At 31.8% G+C, this 15,604-nt stretch overlaps 1 protein-coding gene and 1 long non-coding RNA gene across 6 annotated transcripts; one reads left to right on the top strand and one right to left on the bottom strand.

The window, feature by feature from the left end:
* The first annotated feature begins 218 nt into the window (after window positions 1-218).
* On the top strand, window positions 219-2,589 carry LOC126919899 (high affinity copper uptake protein 1-like). Its single transcript, XM_050729589.1, has 4 exons — window positions 219-1,026; window positions 1,110-1,243; window positions 1,344-1,403; window positions 1,967-2,589. The coding sequence occupies exons 1-4, from the start codon at window positions 1,021-1,023 to the stop codon at window positions 2,163-2,165; spliced, it is 399 nt and encodes a 132-aa protein (XP_050585546.1). The 5' UTR covers window positions 219-1,020; the 3' UTR covers window positions 2,166-2,589.
* On the bottom strand, window positions 2,169-12,061 carry LOC126919905 (uncharacterized). 5 transcript variants are annotated; one of them, XR_007711815.1, is made up of 4 exons: window positions 9,325-12,061; window positions 9,115-9,203; window positions 8,724-9,034; window positions 2,169-5,238 (listed from the first exon to the last, which is right to left on the bottom strand). It is a non-coding gene; the product is annotated as an uncharacterized LOC126919905 (long non-coding RNA). The 5 variants fall into 5 exon arrangements; XR_007711814.1 differs by having other exon boundaries at window positions 9,115-12,061; XR_007711812.1 differs by having other exon boundaries at window positions 8,724-9,241.
* Window positions 12,062-15,604: the final 3,543 nt, after the last annotated feature.

The following is a 15,604-nucleotide window of genomic DNA, read 5'->3' as shown; positions in this document are numbered from 1 at the left end:
GTTTTCGCATTATGCGCAACAATATCTCGTTGCTATCGGTCCGGATTTTTCCGGATTTGTTCTAGTTTTTATGAGTATTGCTCACTCGCTGACCAAACGGTCAGCCTTCATCGATCATCCGTATTATCATGCTATACGTGCGTTGCGTGCAGTGATCTGTCATGCGTCAGACGCATCTATACTAATATACCGGGTAGCAATGCATTTGTTTTTTCTAGGAACGATTTTCAAGTATTGTGTTCGTATCAGATGCATTAGGTGCAATTTAAATGCAAACACATTGCTATCCGTCTACAATTTATAATTTACAAAAATTTGCATCGTGGATATCTAACCTAAAAAAACATGTAGCTAGAGTTTTTAGATTTCAGCCGGAGAAGTCCAGGATTATAATACTCTTTATCCCAGATTACTAATTTTATGAATGGCAAACTTACCTAATAGTGGTATCAGTTCGGTCAGCCTTTGATTGCTTAGTCATTTTCACGATATGTTATTATAATTTCGGTTAGGATATTTTATATTCTACTTAATCATTTTACGTATGACACCCTATAAATACTGGGTGACTGAATATCGCTATTGCATCGTGGGCTATTTGACAGCAAACAATGACGATTACTGTAGTGGAGACAGTCGTGTTAGTAATTGTATTTTGTATAGTAGTTGCATTAGTAATTTGTATAGGCCTAATTTAACGTATAGATAAAAGTTATTCTAAACGATTGTTATTAATTCTACCGCTGCGATGTAACGAAATTTGATATCGCGATTGTATGGATAATTTTAATAACGTCGCGATTTGAAACATCAAATTAAATGATTATCGTGTTAATTTATAAAAAATCTAGGTGAAAAGAAAAATTACTGGTATGAGTAAGTCAGTAAGTATAACGATTGATCGATAAGTTATCTATAATTTGATAAAGAAGCCGAGCGGAAATTTGATGCTTAGCGACCTCATAAGGCCATATGCAGTCTTTGTGAAGATACTCGATACTGTAGCTTTTTCTTGCAAAAATGCATGTAAGTAATAGACCAACACTTAATCTTCACGTTATAATGTGGTAAGTTTTCTTTCTTCGTCTGATGGAACTGATTTACGTTAGATGTCATTTCATCTCGGTGAAAATGAAGTTATTTTGTTTGATGAATGGCACGCGATAAATGGACAAGGTATTGGGTGGTCGATGGTTGGTATTATTCTTTTAACGTCTATATATGAAGGATTAAAAAGCTATCGGTGAGTGATTTACAATTATTTTTATAATTAAGATATGTCTTAATCGAATTATCGAAATATATTAATTTGCTTCTTTTTTTATGTGTATATGTGTATTTAGTGATCACTTGTTCATCAATACAGCACGATTATGGAAAACGAAGGATAACAGATCTAGGAGGTATGTATTTTATCTTTCAGATATTTTTATTTGAAGTCATCAGGATTTATTTACAATTATGGATACTCGATATCCTTAGTTCTTGTTATTTTAAACATACGAGATATAACATTTGTCGTTGGTGTGAATTTATTTAAGTTAAGAGCTAATAAATTTAGAATCAATGATTGTTATAATAATGATACTGTAAATTCACTTTGAATAAGTAACTAATATGTAAGTAAAATAAATAGTCCCATGATAAAACGAAAGTTACTTTTTTCCTTCAAAAATACGCCTATTTATTAGTAAAAAAATCAATTTAAACGAATTTTATAAAATAAAGTATCTGAAACATGAATTTATCAAAACTATTTCTCAATATACGAAACATCTTAATTTTGGATTTAGATTATTACTGTGTTTTGTCAAAGTTAGTTCTTACATCTTTTCTGCAATTTACTATTTCTTATAACATTAAAAAAATGTGTTCTTATTAAATGGAGATAAATATATTATTATTACCATAAATATATTATTATTAAACACCGAAAATACTATTTACTAAATATGTTTTGTTTCAGGTCATTCCTATTTTCGAAAATACACTTCTTTCAAACAATTATCCACGTTATTCAGTTGATCATAGGATATTGCCTTATGCTAATTTTCATGACGTACAATATTTGGCTTTGTCTCGCTGTAGCGTTAGGTGCAGGTCTTGGTTATTGGCTGTTCGCTTGGGAAAAGTCCAGTGGTGATAATATTGATTGCTGCTTGTAAATCTTATGACAGTCTTTCGTAATGATATAATTAATCCCGTATTATCGTGCTCTTAAAGCGCTCATATAGAATTAAAATTATAATGTAAATAATTTGTACATCATTTATGATATTGAATTTATGAAAATAGTCCTACATATTTATTTATAAAGCGTCAATCTTGTTTCAGAAGCATTTGAAACAGTACTTTGACAGAAAATATTTTTTAGATGAAAATAAATGTAACTTTCTGGTATATAATAGTGTTATAATAGCACTAATATATAGAAAGAATTATTATGTATGTATTGTCGTCAAAGATTTAAATATAAATAGAAAAAAGCTATAAATTCATAATTTTTTACATAGATCATGTAAAAAATAAGCGTGTACATAGAGTATTAAATTTGCCTGTAATAAACATTTCTTTATATTCATGTAATAATTATATAATTCGTCATTCATATATGTATAAATAATAACTTTCTGATAAATTTATGTATAGTAGCCATAATTGACTAATTAACTGATGTTGTACAGTATATACTATAATCAATTGGACACGATCGTTATCTAATCAGGAGTCACTATTTATTGTACAACATAATCAGTATTTCGATCATTCAGTGGATTGTCGGTGCAGGAGAGCTATCACAGGTTAAATATAAAATATTTGTTATAGTACAAAAATAGTAACACAGATAAGTTTAAGATGAACGCTTATAGTCAAAATGGAGAAACAATTTGCGGTACAAGTACAGGAATTGTATTTAAAAAAGAGTTCAAGACAGTTAATGAAATAATACTCGGATGGGATACATTTAACAGTATAACGTTAGTTCTCTTCGTGGTACTCTTTTGTGTTTGGTGTATAATGTTCTTTATAATGTATGATTCAAATGCTATGAGTCATGGAGATCATTCAGCTCACCAACACTAAGAGCATTAACTCGAGATACACCGTTTTTATAAATACGTAAGTGTTACATATACTATTGAACAAAAAGATAAATTCAATAGATAAATAAATTATGCAGTGCACTCTGATGATAACTAATAGTTATTAATGCTCTAGTGTTGGAATTATCCATTAGCTATCACAAATGTATAAATATAATAACAAACAATAGTATCAATTCATTCTATAGAATCATTTACTTCTATCATAACTCTTATATACTTTTATGTCAGGTCTTAAATATTAAGTTTTAGATATTAGGAACGATTCTTGTTGTATTTTTATTCTTTCATATTTTTCTTAGAGAACAGAGAACGATATATTGCCATATTATGAATATTATGTTTCTGTTTTAGGTAATAATGAATTTACTTTTACTATCCAAAAAGAAAATGATAAGCCTTCAGGTCCGAAGTTTATCTACATCGTATTTTCAATTGAAAAACGAATTTTAGATACTTGCGAAGAATTTCGAAAAAACAGCTCTAAACAACTCTGTAGCAAGTGTATATTACCATTTAGGTTTTCTAATTTATTCTTTATATTCCATAATAAATGTAATATTTTATATACGATTCTTTTTAACTTCCTCCATTAGGATATTTCCAACAGTAATTAATAAATAAAATTAGAAATACGTATTCCAATATGGACAATTCTAAGAAATATTATTCTGCACAGTTCGAACTGAAAATTTCACGTCCGGTGGCCAATCGTCTGATAAACAATTTATATCACTGTAACAAGCATATCAGAGAGTGTCAGAGATTAAACGATATCCTCGTTAAAAATGGTAACGAGGCGTCGTAATCATTTGTTCGTTTGCCTATGCCTGAACGAAAACCATTATACCAAAACAGAAGTTTCTTTCTTAAAAACAGAAGAAAGAGAAGGACATCACAAATTGTTCACATATGTCCTTCCCATTTATTTTCATTCCTGTTGGCATCTAGATACGGTTCACATAGGTAGTACGAACCGTCAAGTCATTATACTTGACACGACGAGTCTCGCACAATTTCACGCTGCGTTTTATTCACCCTTTCGTGAAAAGAGAGACAGAGTAAGGGTGAAGTACTTTTCGTCATGATATCTGTCACGAGAACGGTACAGAAACGTTAGATGGTACAGTAGGCGTAATAAAAATTTGCTGAAATTATTATCTACTCACGCAAATCATTTGCTTTGTTTAATGGTAACCGGATAGTTTCTGTTATAGTGATGGAATTTATTACGTAATTTGAGATAAATTTACGCGTTAAATATATTTCAATAATTAACATATTTAAAGTCAATGCCTTTATATTATAACTCGTCTGGACAACGCAGATATTTATGCAAATTTATTGAAACGAATGGCATTTAAACAGAGTTTTATCTGTAAATTAAATATTTTAACGAATATCTTGTATATTTTTGTCTTACTTTATATAATCCATGTACATCTTTAAACTTGAAGTTTAAAAGAAAATATGAATATTTAATTGAAAAGGGTTGAATATCACAACAATATTATACATATACTTAGCTAGATACAAAGTATAACACTCTACAAGATATGCATTGCTTCGAAAATAACTTACATTTCGAACATCAAAATTTAGTATTAGAATCCAGGTTTTTCTTGTAACAGTATAACACAAGAACAATTTTGTTAGATCGGTCTATATTCACCAGAAAATCTTCCTTCTTTAATTTACGATATCTAATAACATTATTGTTAAATTGGTCGTGGAATAATAGTACTCGAAATCGACAATAAAGGAACATCGCCAAGAACATTTTCGTCGTTCGATCGCTGGTAAATACCGTATCGGAGTCTCATTGTTTTCAAGATAATGTCACGTGCTTATTTCGGTTCTTCTGTCGCCGTTCGAGGGCAGAGTCGACGAGAGATCAACAGTTATCGCGCACCCCCTTTCGTTTCAGTACTATTCATCCGCTTTCTTCCTGAGACACACCCTCCCAACTTCACCACATTCACCTGCCTTGGGCGGCCTTTGTGCATTAAGCCTTTTGAACCTGATAATCCATAGAGATTGCAGCTCAACGGTTCGTGGTCTTTCGCCTTTTTTATTTTCTTTTCTTTTTTTATGTCACAACTTCCTCTTCGCCTTCCTCGCCCCTCCCCTTCCTCTGAAACATCGCAATTTACAATATAAAGATATTCATCGTACGAAAACAGAATTGATTCGTGCGAAGCTACGATTCATGTATATGTATATGATCCTGTCCAAGTTCGTGAAACTTGCCAGCGAGTCGCGTTTTAACAGCTAAGCATGACTGACAGCCTGTGTATCCACATAATTAATTCTGAATCACGTACAGACCCCGTGTAGATCACTTAGCGCAGTTAAACCGTACATGTTCATTGTAACGTCCAAATCCATTTTCAATTTATCATTTCTATACTGTATACAGCATGTTCGATAAATAACTGACTAAAAATTTGATAGTGTGAAAATGAAATATATAAAACTTGAAAAATAAGCGTATGTGCCAATGCTATTTGTACGATCACTATTATATGATCAGTTTTAAGTTTTCGTAGCCATTTTGTATGTCAGTATTAATATACCGATAAACTCGTTATTTGTCAGATGGTCTATTTTGACATAGTTCTCAAGCAGCACGATAGCTTCATTCTTTATTATTCCGCCAGGAAATAAATTATCATAACATTCGGTTAATTTATTTTTACTCGGGCTCCTATTTGTTCGTAAAGAACACGTGTTTCCTTTCACGATCATACTTTGTATTCTTTTTAATGACGAGGAGGAATCAGACAGTTGAATGTCTCCTGTAGGTTGTATGTGGCGGAACGACCATGATATATTGTTTCTATTCTAAGTTAATATAATAGGGCCGCATTGAGATAATGAGTTACGCTCAGAGAGATTAATTCTAAGGTGTGGACTGGCTTTTGTCATTTTCTGTGTTATAATTGTAGGTTTTACAACGAGGTGGTTGAGTTTAATTTAAGATTAGGTTTCAACATAGCTAGGCGGTTATAATGTAATTAATCGATGGTCAATTTATAATTATTCGATACACGGTTCTATTGTCATTTAAAATATTTTAAATACGAATACATCTTATAATACATGACGATATTACTAGATTCGTCGATACTACAAACCACGTGGAATTTAATTATTATAACAACGGTATTAGCTTCAAACAGAATCAAAATGTATGATAGTAATAATAACGATCAGAATATTTTTAAAATTACTTGTTAGTCAAATATGCAAACTTGATGTTCATAAGAAGAAAAGTATCATCAAATAATATAATTATCGTTATTAAAACTGGGAGCTGTATGCGCGTAATATATTACCGAACATCCCATGAGATGGTAGAACCATGGGATTGCTCTCCCATGCAGGCGGCAGAGCTACAAGTAGGAGAGACAGCAACTGGTCGATATTAGCGTGTTACCATATTACAAATCCAGTTGATGTTGGAATTCGACAAAAACCTTTGTTGAACAGTATAACATTTTAAATCTTAACAAACTTTTAACAAACTTTTTAACAAACAAATGAAAATCTTAAATCCAGCACAATTTCTATCAAACTTCCAACTTTAAATTCGAAACATTGTTCGTTACAACAAGCAAATATAATTCGCTTAAATATCTGTAGCATCATCAATCATTATTAAAACATTGAAGATGTATTATAAACAGATATAAGATGCATTGGAAGAGCAATAACAAGCTGGTGAGTGAGTACACGTTTCATTAGAGAGAGTCGACCTAAAGTGCATTAACGGGTATCTCGGATTGTCGCGGAATCTAAAACCTTTGTTTGCACATCGATCAAAGTAAAGCTTTCGCATCCGATGGGTGACTCGCGGGAGAAAGGGAAGGTGACCTGATGGATCGAATAATCGGAGGAGAGTCATCCCCAACCATCCAGACGCCGTAGCACGGTGTGAGTAGATGTACGCGTGTGCGGCCGGTCGATACTGACGTCGGCTGCTAGTAAGCTGTGCATTCTCCTTTTACGCACCCTGAAACGTCGCATTTCCTCTCTGTTGCAACCCTCTGCCCTCGTACCGCCCCTAATAATGTTGTATAACCATGCAAGTAACTTGTACGCTTAATCGACAGCGCGTAGCTTATCGTTAAGGTAATCGGACAAATAACAAGCTACTCTGCTAATCAGATTACGACGACGCACAGTGAAGGTATACAGACAAAAATCGAAATAATCATTGTTCGATTTTTGTCTTATTATTCGATGATATTATCAGTTTGTAATTAAGTAATATAAATGTAAACAATAAGTCCTCCTCGAAATCGATAAAGGATTAGTAAAAATCGTTTCTACATCACAATCCAATCACTTGAGAGTTAGCTTACGCATTCGTCATATATTCTTGTTTGTTAATTCTTATTCGATAACGTTTGTTACACTTTGAATATGGAGATATTCCAGTCTAAAAATTTCTCTTTTTCTTTAAAGAATTATTACAAAGGAAAAAAAACGGAACCATCCTCTAATTTTGATTGTTCTGCTTCAAGAAGATATTGTACTGCATCGCTATATAATTCTTTTCTGCGACGAACTGCTATGCTGGATGTTGTTTATTTATTTATTTTGCGAAATCCATTTGCGATCGCGACTTATCTGGAGAGTGGATTTACGACCACGCTTATTCCAAGGAAATTTTAGAAGTTATACAAAAATTCTGTTGGCTGCTAAATGCCAGCACAATATCTGACAAATTGAAAGGGAGGATAAATGACATTTACGAGAAAAACGTACCTTTGACAAAGAAATAGATATTCAAGATATTTAAACTGAACCAGAGAGTAGGGAATAGGATAAATTCCGTTTATGAGTTAAATTTTTAGTAGAATTATATATATTATTAGCTGAAGATATTAAAACACCTGTGGAACCTCTTACATCATGGTTTATCAATCAATAATATTAGTGAATTAACAAGTTGCGAAATGTAGAATGCAGAGCCTCTTTTTACAATTTTTCAAATTTACATTATACAAGGTATTTATTTTATTCGTTTTGTCACTAAACCTGTTACTGTTATAGAAAAGAATTTGTTATACCTGATATATGTATGTATGTACATATATCTTTGCTAGTTTACTAAGGATTTATATGTGCATCCTTAAACAGATTTGATGAATCTATGTAAAATTACACTTATTTACATTAAAAAAGAAGCTTTTTAAGTATATCTGACAATAAATGATATCGGCAATGGATAAAGAGATTCCTACAAAAGTTACACTGAAATATTACTTCAATTATCTTTATGTAAAATGAAGAGAATTTTACTATTAAAATAAACAAATACAGTAAATAAACAATTACAAATACAGTAAGAAAATATTTCATCTTATATCCAGAATTTTACAGTAAGTTGCAGTAAATTTTCAAATAATATATCTTGCTATAAATAAGATATTATTACTTGCATTATTTATTGAATACATTATCATTCATTATGCTTAGCAATTTATGCATTTACTTTAATAGATCTAACTTATATATTATTCTAGAAATGTATAGTTGTGGGAAATGTATAGTTGTTTAATTAAATTTTAATCTCAGTCAGAAATTTGATCACTGAAAGGATATACATACCTGGCTGGTAGGTGAATGAATTTCCGTTCTCCGGTTTGTTGCAATTTGGAAATTTCCGGGAAGATTGTAGTACATATCGACCAATGGTAATTACATTGCCGCCAAGACGACCAAAAAAGGAGTCGATGCGACCAGCTATATCCGTTTCCAAACAGAAAGTACTTGGCCACCATCCAAATTGACATCTACCTACATGTTGCTTCTTGTCGAGCGTTTTGTTACTTTCAAATATTATAATAACTTACAAGACTCGTATATCTCTTTTGAGTGCATAGTAAATTCATTAAATTTCATGATAGGAACCTTCGTTTCTGTGGTAAAGCATTTCACGCGTGCTATTATCATACATGTACGTTTATTTATTTATAGAACCACATCTTACGTGACTCACCTTTTTATCTAATTTTAACGTTTTCTGTCTTATTCTAATCAGTAAGTTTTGCATATTTATCTGTTCATATATTCCTGACATAAACGTTTCTGTAATTATGGTACCCTTCATGAGTAAATTATTTTAACTGTAATATACAATTGTAAATGCAACGTAATGCAATGTAATAGTAAAAGTAAATAGTAATATAATAGTAATAGTAAAATTTACCGATTATACGCAAAGTTAAATATTTTCTGGATAATTTGCAATACAACATTATTGACTTTGTATCGCGAAATGTATGGTATTATTCCAGTTCGAGCTTACAATCTGCGACGGTAGTTGGCAGCACATGCTTTGTATGTGCATCCCATTTGCAGGATATCATTAATACTAATTTATGTATTTTGAGCTGGTCAATATTTCGATATTAAACGAACTACATATATTGAATTTAAATTACGTATCATTGCTGTTTTTATCTTCCATTTTCTGGCACTCTCCCTCTTTCTGTAGGGGTTTCTCTAAAATAAATCTGACTCAGTATTTAAAAGCATGTGCAAAGCAAGAAAATAAGAGTGGTAAAGGGTAAAAATATAATACGATTACTCATGTAACGTTTCCCTTGTGCTTTGATTAAATATAGTTTGTCCATACTAAAAACATGCTAATAAATTCGTAGGAGTAGCATTTGCGTGTTCCGCATATAAAATTCATTTAAATAAGTATTATTTCTTTCAGGCCGAAGCTGTTTCGCATCAATATCGAACAACGTCAAGCATAGGTGTCAGAAACTCGTTTATTAGGCTTAATTGTATTATATTAATCGCTTCTTTTAAAAATCATATATCATTAAATTAAGTATATTTTATGTTATTGACCTCTTACTTATCTTATACTTATCATATTGTGCTAAAAATCTCAGACGGTTAATTTTCCATAAGAAGGTATTATGCCCTGGCTATCTTAAATTTGTATACAGTCAGATTATCTACAGTAAGAAAGATAAGTAGTAAGGCATTGAAACATTCAAAGTCACCTTGATATTTCGTAAAATAGGTTATTCGAGAAACCGTTTTAGCATCATGTGTACCCTTCAATATATCATGCAATTTATATATGTAAAACACTTTTCTCAAGAACACATAAATTAGACACATAAATACCAACACAAGAAACAGAAATAGTTCAGAAATACACCTTTTATCTATAATATAATTATAAACCATTTACATATATCGATAACGTAAATGGTTTCGTGAATTATTTTTAATTTTGATATTTTCTTACTATGTATCTAAATACATTTTATCGTAACTGATAATAAAATTGTTCACAACGAGCGTCAAGAAATATTGAAAATAATAAGAGAATTCAAACATTCCAACGCACTTTGTTAATACCATATATATCTATGAAACCAACCTTGCAGTTATATTAGGATTCAGATATATTATAATGAATTATAAATAAAAACATTATAAAACATTGCGTCTCAACGAGAAAATTAAAACAGCAATTATAAAAATATGCGTGTAAAAGGTTGCAAGAACATCGTTTCTATGGAGTGTATTGCGTAAGAATCTTATAAGTGGTCGTAAAAAATAAATAAAGCACGCAGTTGTTTGAAAGCTTGCATCGAAATAAGAATCTTTGACGTACCTGCACAGAGTATATCTTACTTTATTCTAATAATGATAATAATATAACAGAAATCTGCCTGGTTTCTAAATACGATACGATATTTATTATATTAAATTATATTTATTTCTATATTAACAATATTATGAGATTCAAGAAAATAACTTTTTAAAGCAATTATAATATGAGCACAAATTATGATCCTATATTAAAAACAATTTTTCTATTACACTAGAGATAAATTCTTTTACTAATACTAATTAAATAAATTTTGAAGAAAACACCAAGATCGTATGACACATTTTGTTGAACAATTCTACGGTTATACTGTTACGTTACATGATGCAATAGTGTAGTAAATAATGACCTCAGAGCGTATAAATTTCCATTAGCCTGTCATTCTACTTTTCACGAAACACATTCGTAAGAAAAAAAGGGAAATAGATCTCTGCCTAAATAATAGCGTTAAAATACAGCGAATCCTCGTCGACAAGTAGATCTACTAAAAAAAGCAAGATGTTTTAACGAAGGTGAAATATTTTGTCGGTGAAATGGTACTAGGATCGCTATACAACCCCTTAAGACGAGTCGAGGATCGTCAGTGGTGACCTTGGCCTCTGTGGTGGCTGGTTAGCACATAACGCAAGACACACATAAGAGAGGGTAATGCTAAGCACGCGATCCAATGTGTATAACCCAACTGCAAGGAAATCGCTGCGACAAAAGGCTCGCCAGACGTTCCGCGTTCTCCTTACGAAACCTGTATTACACTGTACGCCGTACACGTAGAGAGTTGGGTTGAATTTATACCCTTTCGAGCTCAGGCACACGTTGCAATTTGCACTTACAGATTGCTGACTACCTTTTAAATTTCTCAATGCCGGTCTGCTTCTCGCCCCGAGACTTTCGTCACGGCTAGCCAACTACGATACCAAGCACGAATTTCTCGCGACGAGATTCACATCGGCGACGTTGAAATTGTACGCGAAATTGCCGTGTGATACGATACGCTCATCGCGCATTAGACCTTATCGCTTCTCTGTATTCTTCAACCCTCTTTTTTCTCCTTCACTCGATCGTACTGTAATCGTAGACAAGCGTATAATTTCGTTTTCTCATGGAGCGGCTTAATTTTAAAGTTAAATTTTAAAGTACGCGTAGAGTTTAGGAGGGAAGATTGTGTATGGTATAAAGCAGAGATACGAGACGATATAATTAATTAAGAAATTGGTATTAAAATATTTCAGCGTGATAGAATGGAATATCTATTGTTCTATTGTACTTATTAAACTAAATCTGCCAGTTTCGATGCCAATTTTTATGGAAAAAAATGCCATAATTTTTGTTTTAATTTTAAAAATTTCCGGAAATGTTAAATAGTCTTTTACGGTAATTTATAATTACAATTCATTACATACTGTAACTTATAATAATACATTTACATTTTCTCGTTCCATTTATCTACTTACTTGTCGTATTCATCTACTAAATTGCTATCGTTTACTTCCTAAATTTGTTATTGAAAAGCACAAGATATACGCCTCATTTCTGTTTGGACAATATCTTAATGAGACAGATTATAATAAGTGCGGCCACGTGAAAAAGAGCAAGGTTCGAGGCTCTCCTGGCCATTTTACGAGATTAAGTCACACGTTGAGGAAGAAGCTTCAAATATCGTGCCGATGCGGTCTCAACCGCAGCGTCACTTCCTGATCGCACGAATGGCTTCTAACCCATTTTACGAGGAAAGAAGCCAGGTCGAGCCTCTATCAGCTGTCCATCTGGTTGGCGTGTGACCTTTCGCATCCTTCTGCACTCCACTGTTAGCGAATAACAAATGGAACGAACGTTACGGCTGATGGAATGCCGCCCCTTCTTTTCGACATTTGATAATATGACAGAGGAAATCAGCAAATGGATAAATAGCTTTGCTCTATTAATTTTCAATCTTCATTCAATTAAATGTAATTTTTCACTTATTCTTAATGCTGAATGTTATTAACGTAACATCAATTTCTCACTTTTGGCAGCATTAAATCAAAATATTATACACTGGCTACAAAAAGTATTTGCATACTTCTACTTATTTTCTAATGAAGTATTTTTTTATCAGGTTGTACATTTTCATAGAATTTCATAAAATCAGTGTAATAATATAAAAGCCTTATTTAAATCATGATACCAAATTCACCGTGTCTATTTGGACGTAATTAATTAGTATATAAATGTTATCAATAAATTCTTATAGTCATATAAAAACACTGCTAAGCGATATGAAATTTAATGTACTTAGATCCGATTAATTAATACGTAAATGCTATAACAACGATAGGTGGTATTGATACTTTCTGCAGTTACTGTCACAGAACGAAATATTATAATCTGTTTATAATTTGATAGCGATACAGGAGACCATTATGAAATTCGCAAGAAATCGCATGTTCTGGATTTTCGTTGCACATGAAGGTGCATTTGTAAAAGTTTGATAAATTTACTGATTTACGATAAGAAAATACGGTCGAAGCACGGAAGTGGTCTATCCGCGAAGAAAATATGAAGAAATTACATAGCAAGGAAAGAGTCGAATGGCTGACATTTACGAAACTACTAGGACGTATCTGTCAAATATTATGGCCTGGTTTGTAACGGAAGAAAGTTAAATTTACTAAACGCGATTTATATTTGAAATAGTGAACCACTGATACGTCGAGAGGTGGTTACTATTAGTTGTACGTTGGATAGGACAAGGCTAAATTTATCATTTGATCTGAGTACGAAATATAAAGAACGAAAGATTAAGTGCATATAATCATAGTACTGCTTACTGCCATATTGTAATCGGTCAATGATCTATAGCTCGATGAAATGTTGAGATTAAAGTTCAGCTAATTATTCTTCGCCTCCTCATCAAAGATAACATCTAATGAAACGTAATAGTGTATGGTAATGCGTGATGAATACATATACGTATTGTTGCATCGCGCTTTATTCTTCAAGTATCGCGAAGCAACACGATGACCATTTACCTGAATGTACGATAATGCCATTTAAAGGTACAGATATATTTCCGCTTTATTTCCAAACAATCTTGAATCGATCAATAGCTAATAATATGGAACTCATTTGCGTTATTTACACGACAGAATGATATTACTATGTATTCGTCCTTCCTTTGATGAATCAATTCAAATTGATTCAGTGCTAACAATGATTCGTCAAATTTGGTTGTGGTAGTTCAGAAATATCCATATCTATTCAAGACTCTTCCGTCTATTCCTAGTTGTCAGAATTTTAATTTCAGTAATAAAAATAAAATTGCTCTAAAATTGCTACGAAATATTCCATTTAAAAGAATATTAACTCTATTTCAAATAACTTCTGTTCACATAATTCTGTGACGTCTTAACGTTGATTACATAGTATTTTTGTAAACCCATAATTGGTTACTACCAATATAACACCTACATATCATAATACTTACCTAAGTAACGCGTTACAACTGTTAAAAAGTTATTGCGTGATAAAGTTTATTACACGTTTTAATGTATATTCCTTTACAAGTGTATCATTTAGTTTAGGTTTACAAGCAGGCAGAAGGCGATATGGGAGGTCAGTCGCAGAACGGATCTATATTTAAGAAATATGCCTTGACCTCTCTTTTTCATGACGTCATCGTTATCACGCATCCAAGTTAGGCAAAACGTCATCCGAGGTTTCCCCTAAGAGCATTGCTCTACCAATGAAAATAGCCACCAGATTTGTGGTATAGTTCTATAATCGCGTGCGCACCACTCAATCTATCCTAGAATCAGCTATTGAGCTCTTGAACGCCAAATTTTCCCAAACTGATCTCGATGCTCGGATATAACTCTATTCAAATCAGTTTCGTGTACGTCAATTGTTGGATAAAAGGATGATTAAGAAAAGTGGCAACCAACGTAGTCGTTTCATTTATTTTTCCGCTTATTGTTTTATCACGGCATATTCTCCGTACAATACTCTTATAATAAACTGTATGAATATTTTCAAAATACAATGAGAGTTTAAAATTCCGTAGGATTTTCACGATTGAGAAATTTGTATGTTCTTGAATTTTTAAAAAGTAGACTTTTGCATCTACTTCCGAACTTGTATTTTCTTTATTCTTATCTTTATAAATTATTAAGTAAACAATAAAGAATAATCATTAATTATTAATTAAGATTAATTATTAATTATCAATTATTAATTAAGATTTAAAGATGCAACAATATCAATACAGTTGGAATCATTAAAAAATTCTATTTTGATATAATAAATGGTTTTTGTGATTCGCAATTATACTTAAATATACGATAATTTATTTGTATAGAGCTTTCCATAGGAAATGACGGAAGTTTATAAGAATGCTATCACACTCGATAAAGATTATTATTGTTCATTAAAGCAGAGGTTATCGTATATGATAAAAAGTTCTACGTATCAGGATATGGTAATCGTCACGTACCGTCAGCACACAATCTGCTGTGTTCCAAAGATCAATACATCTATTCCACTAGTTGCATTGGTGATGTATAATCGTCAATAACTAAGGTCGCTAAATATTACGCGCTAAAGATAATTATGCAGCAACTCGATATATAACTCTCGTATTAATAATATATGTAAATGTAAGTATATCTATAAATATGTAAATGTATTTATAAATCGTGAAGGCGGGATTACACCTATTACTTTATCAATTTATCAATCTTTAGTAGAAATATGAAAAAAATTTACATTAGAAGATTATTGAAATATCTAGTCTAATATCTCTGATAACTTTTATCAACATTGTTACCGGAGATTCAGATATACATATTCGAACATTGATTGAAAATTAAAATTA

The sequence above is a fragment of the Bombus affinis genome, chromosome 8, assembly GCF_024516045.1.
Source record: "Bombus affinis isolate iyBomAffi1 chromosome 8, iyBomAffi1.2, whole genome shotgun sequence".
NCBI classification, from domain to species: domain Eukaryota; kingdom Metazoa; phylum Arthropoda; class Insecta; order Hymenoptera; family Apidae; genus Bombus; species Bombus affinis.
The sequence above is the reverse complement of the archived record's forward strand: the minus strand, read 5'-3'. Positions and strand labels throughout refer to the sequence as shown.

Excerpts from the sequence above, each read along its gene's own strand:
- LOC126919899 (XM_050729589.1), top strand. Across the intron at positions 1,244-1,343 it reads GAAGGATTAAAAAGCTATCG|TGATCACTTGTTCATCAATA; the intron begins GTGAGTGATTTA and ends ATGTGTATTTAG. Across the intron at positions 1,404-1,966 it reads AAGGATAACAGATCTAGGAG|GTCATTCCTATTTTCGAAAA; the intron begins GTATGTATTTTA and ends GTTTTGTTTCAG.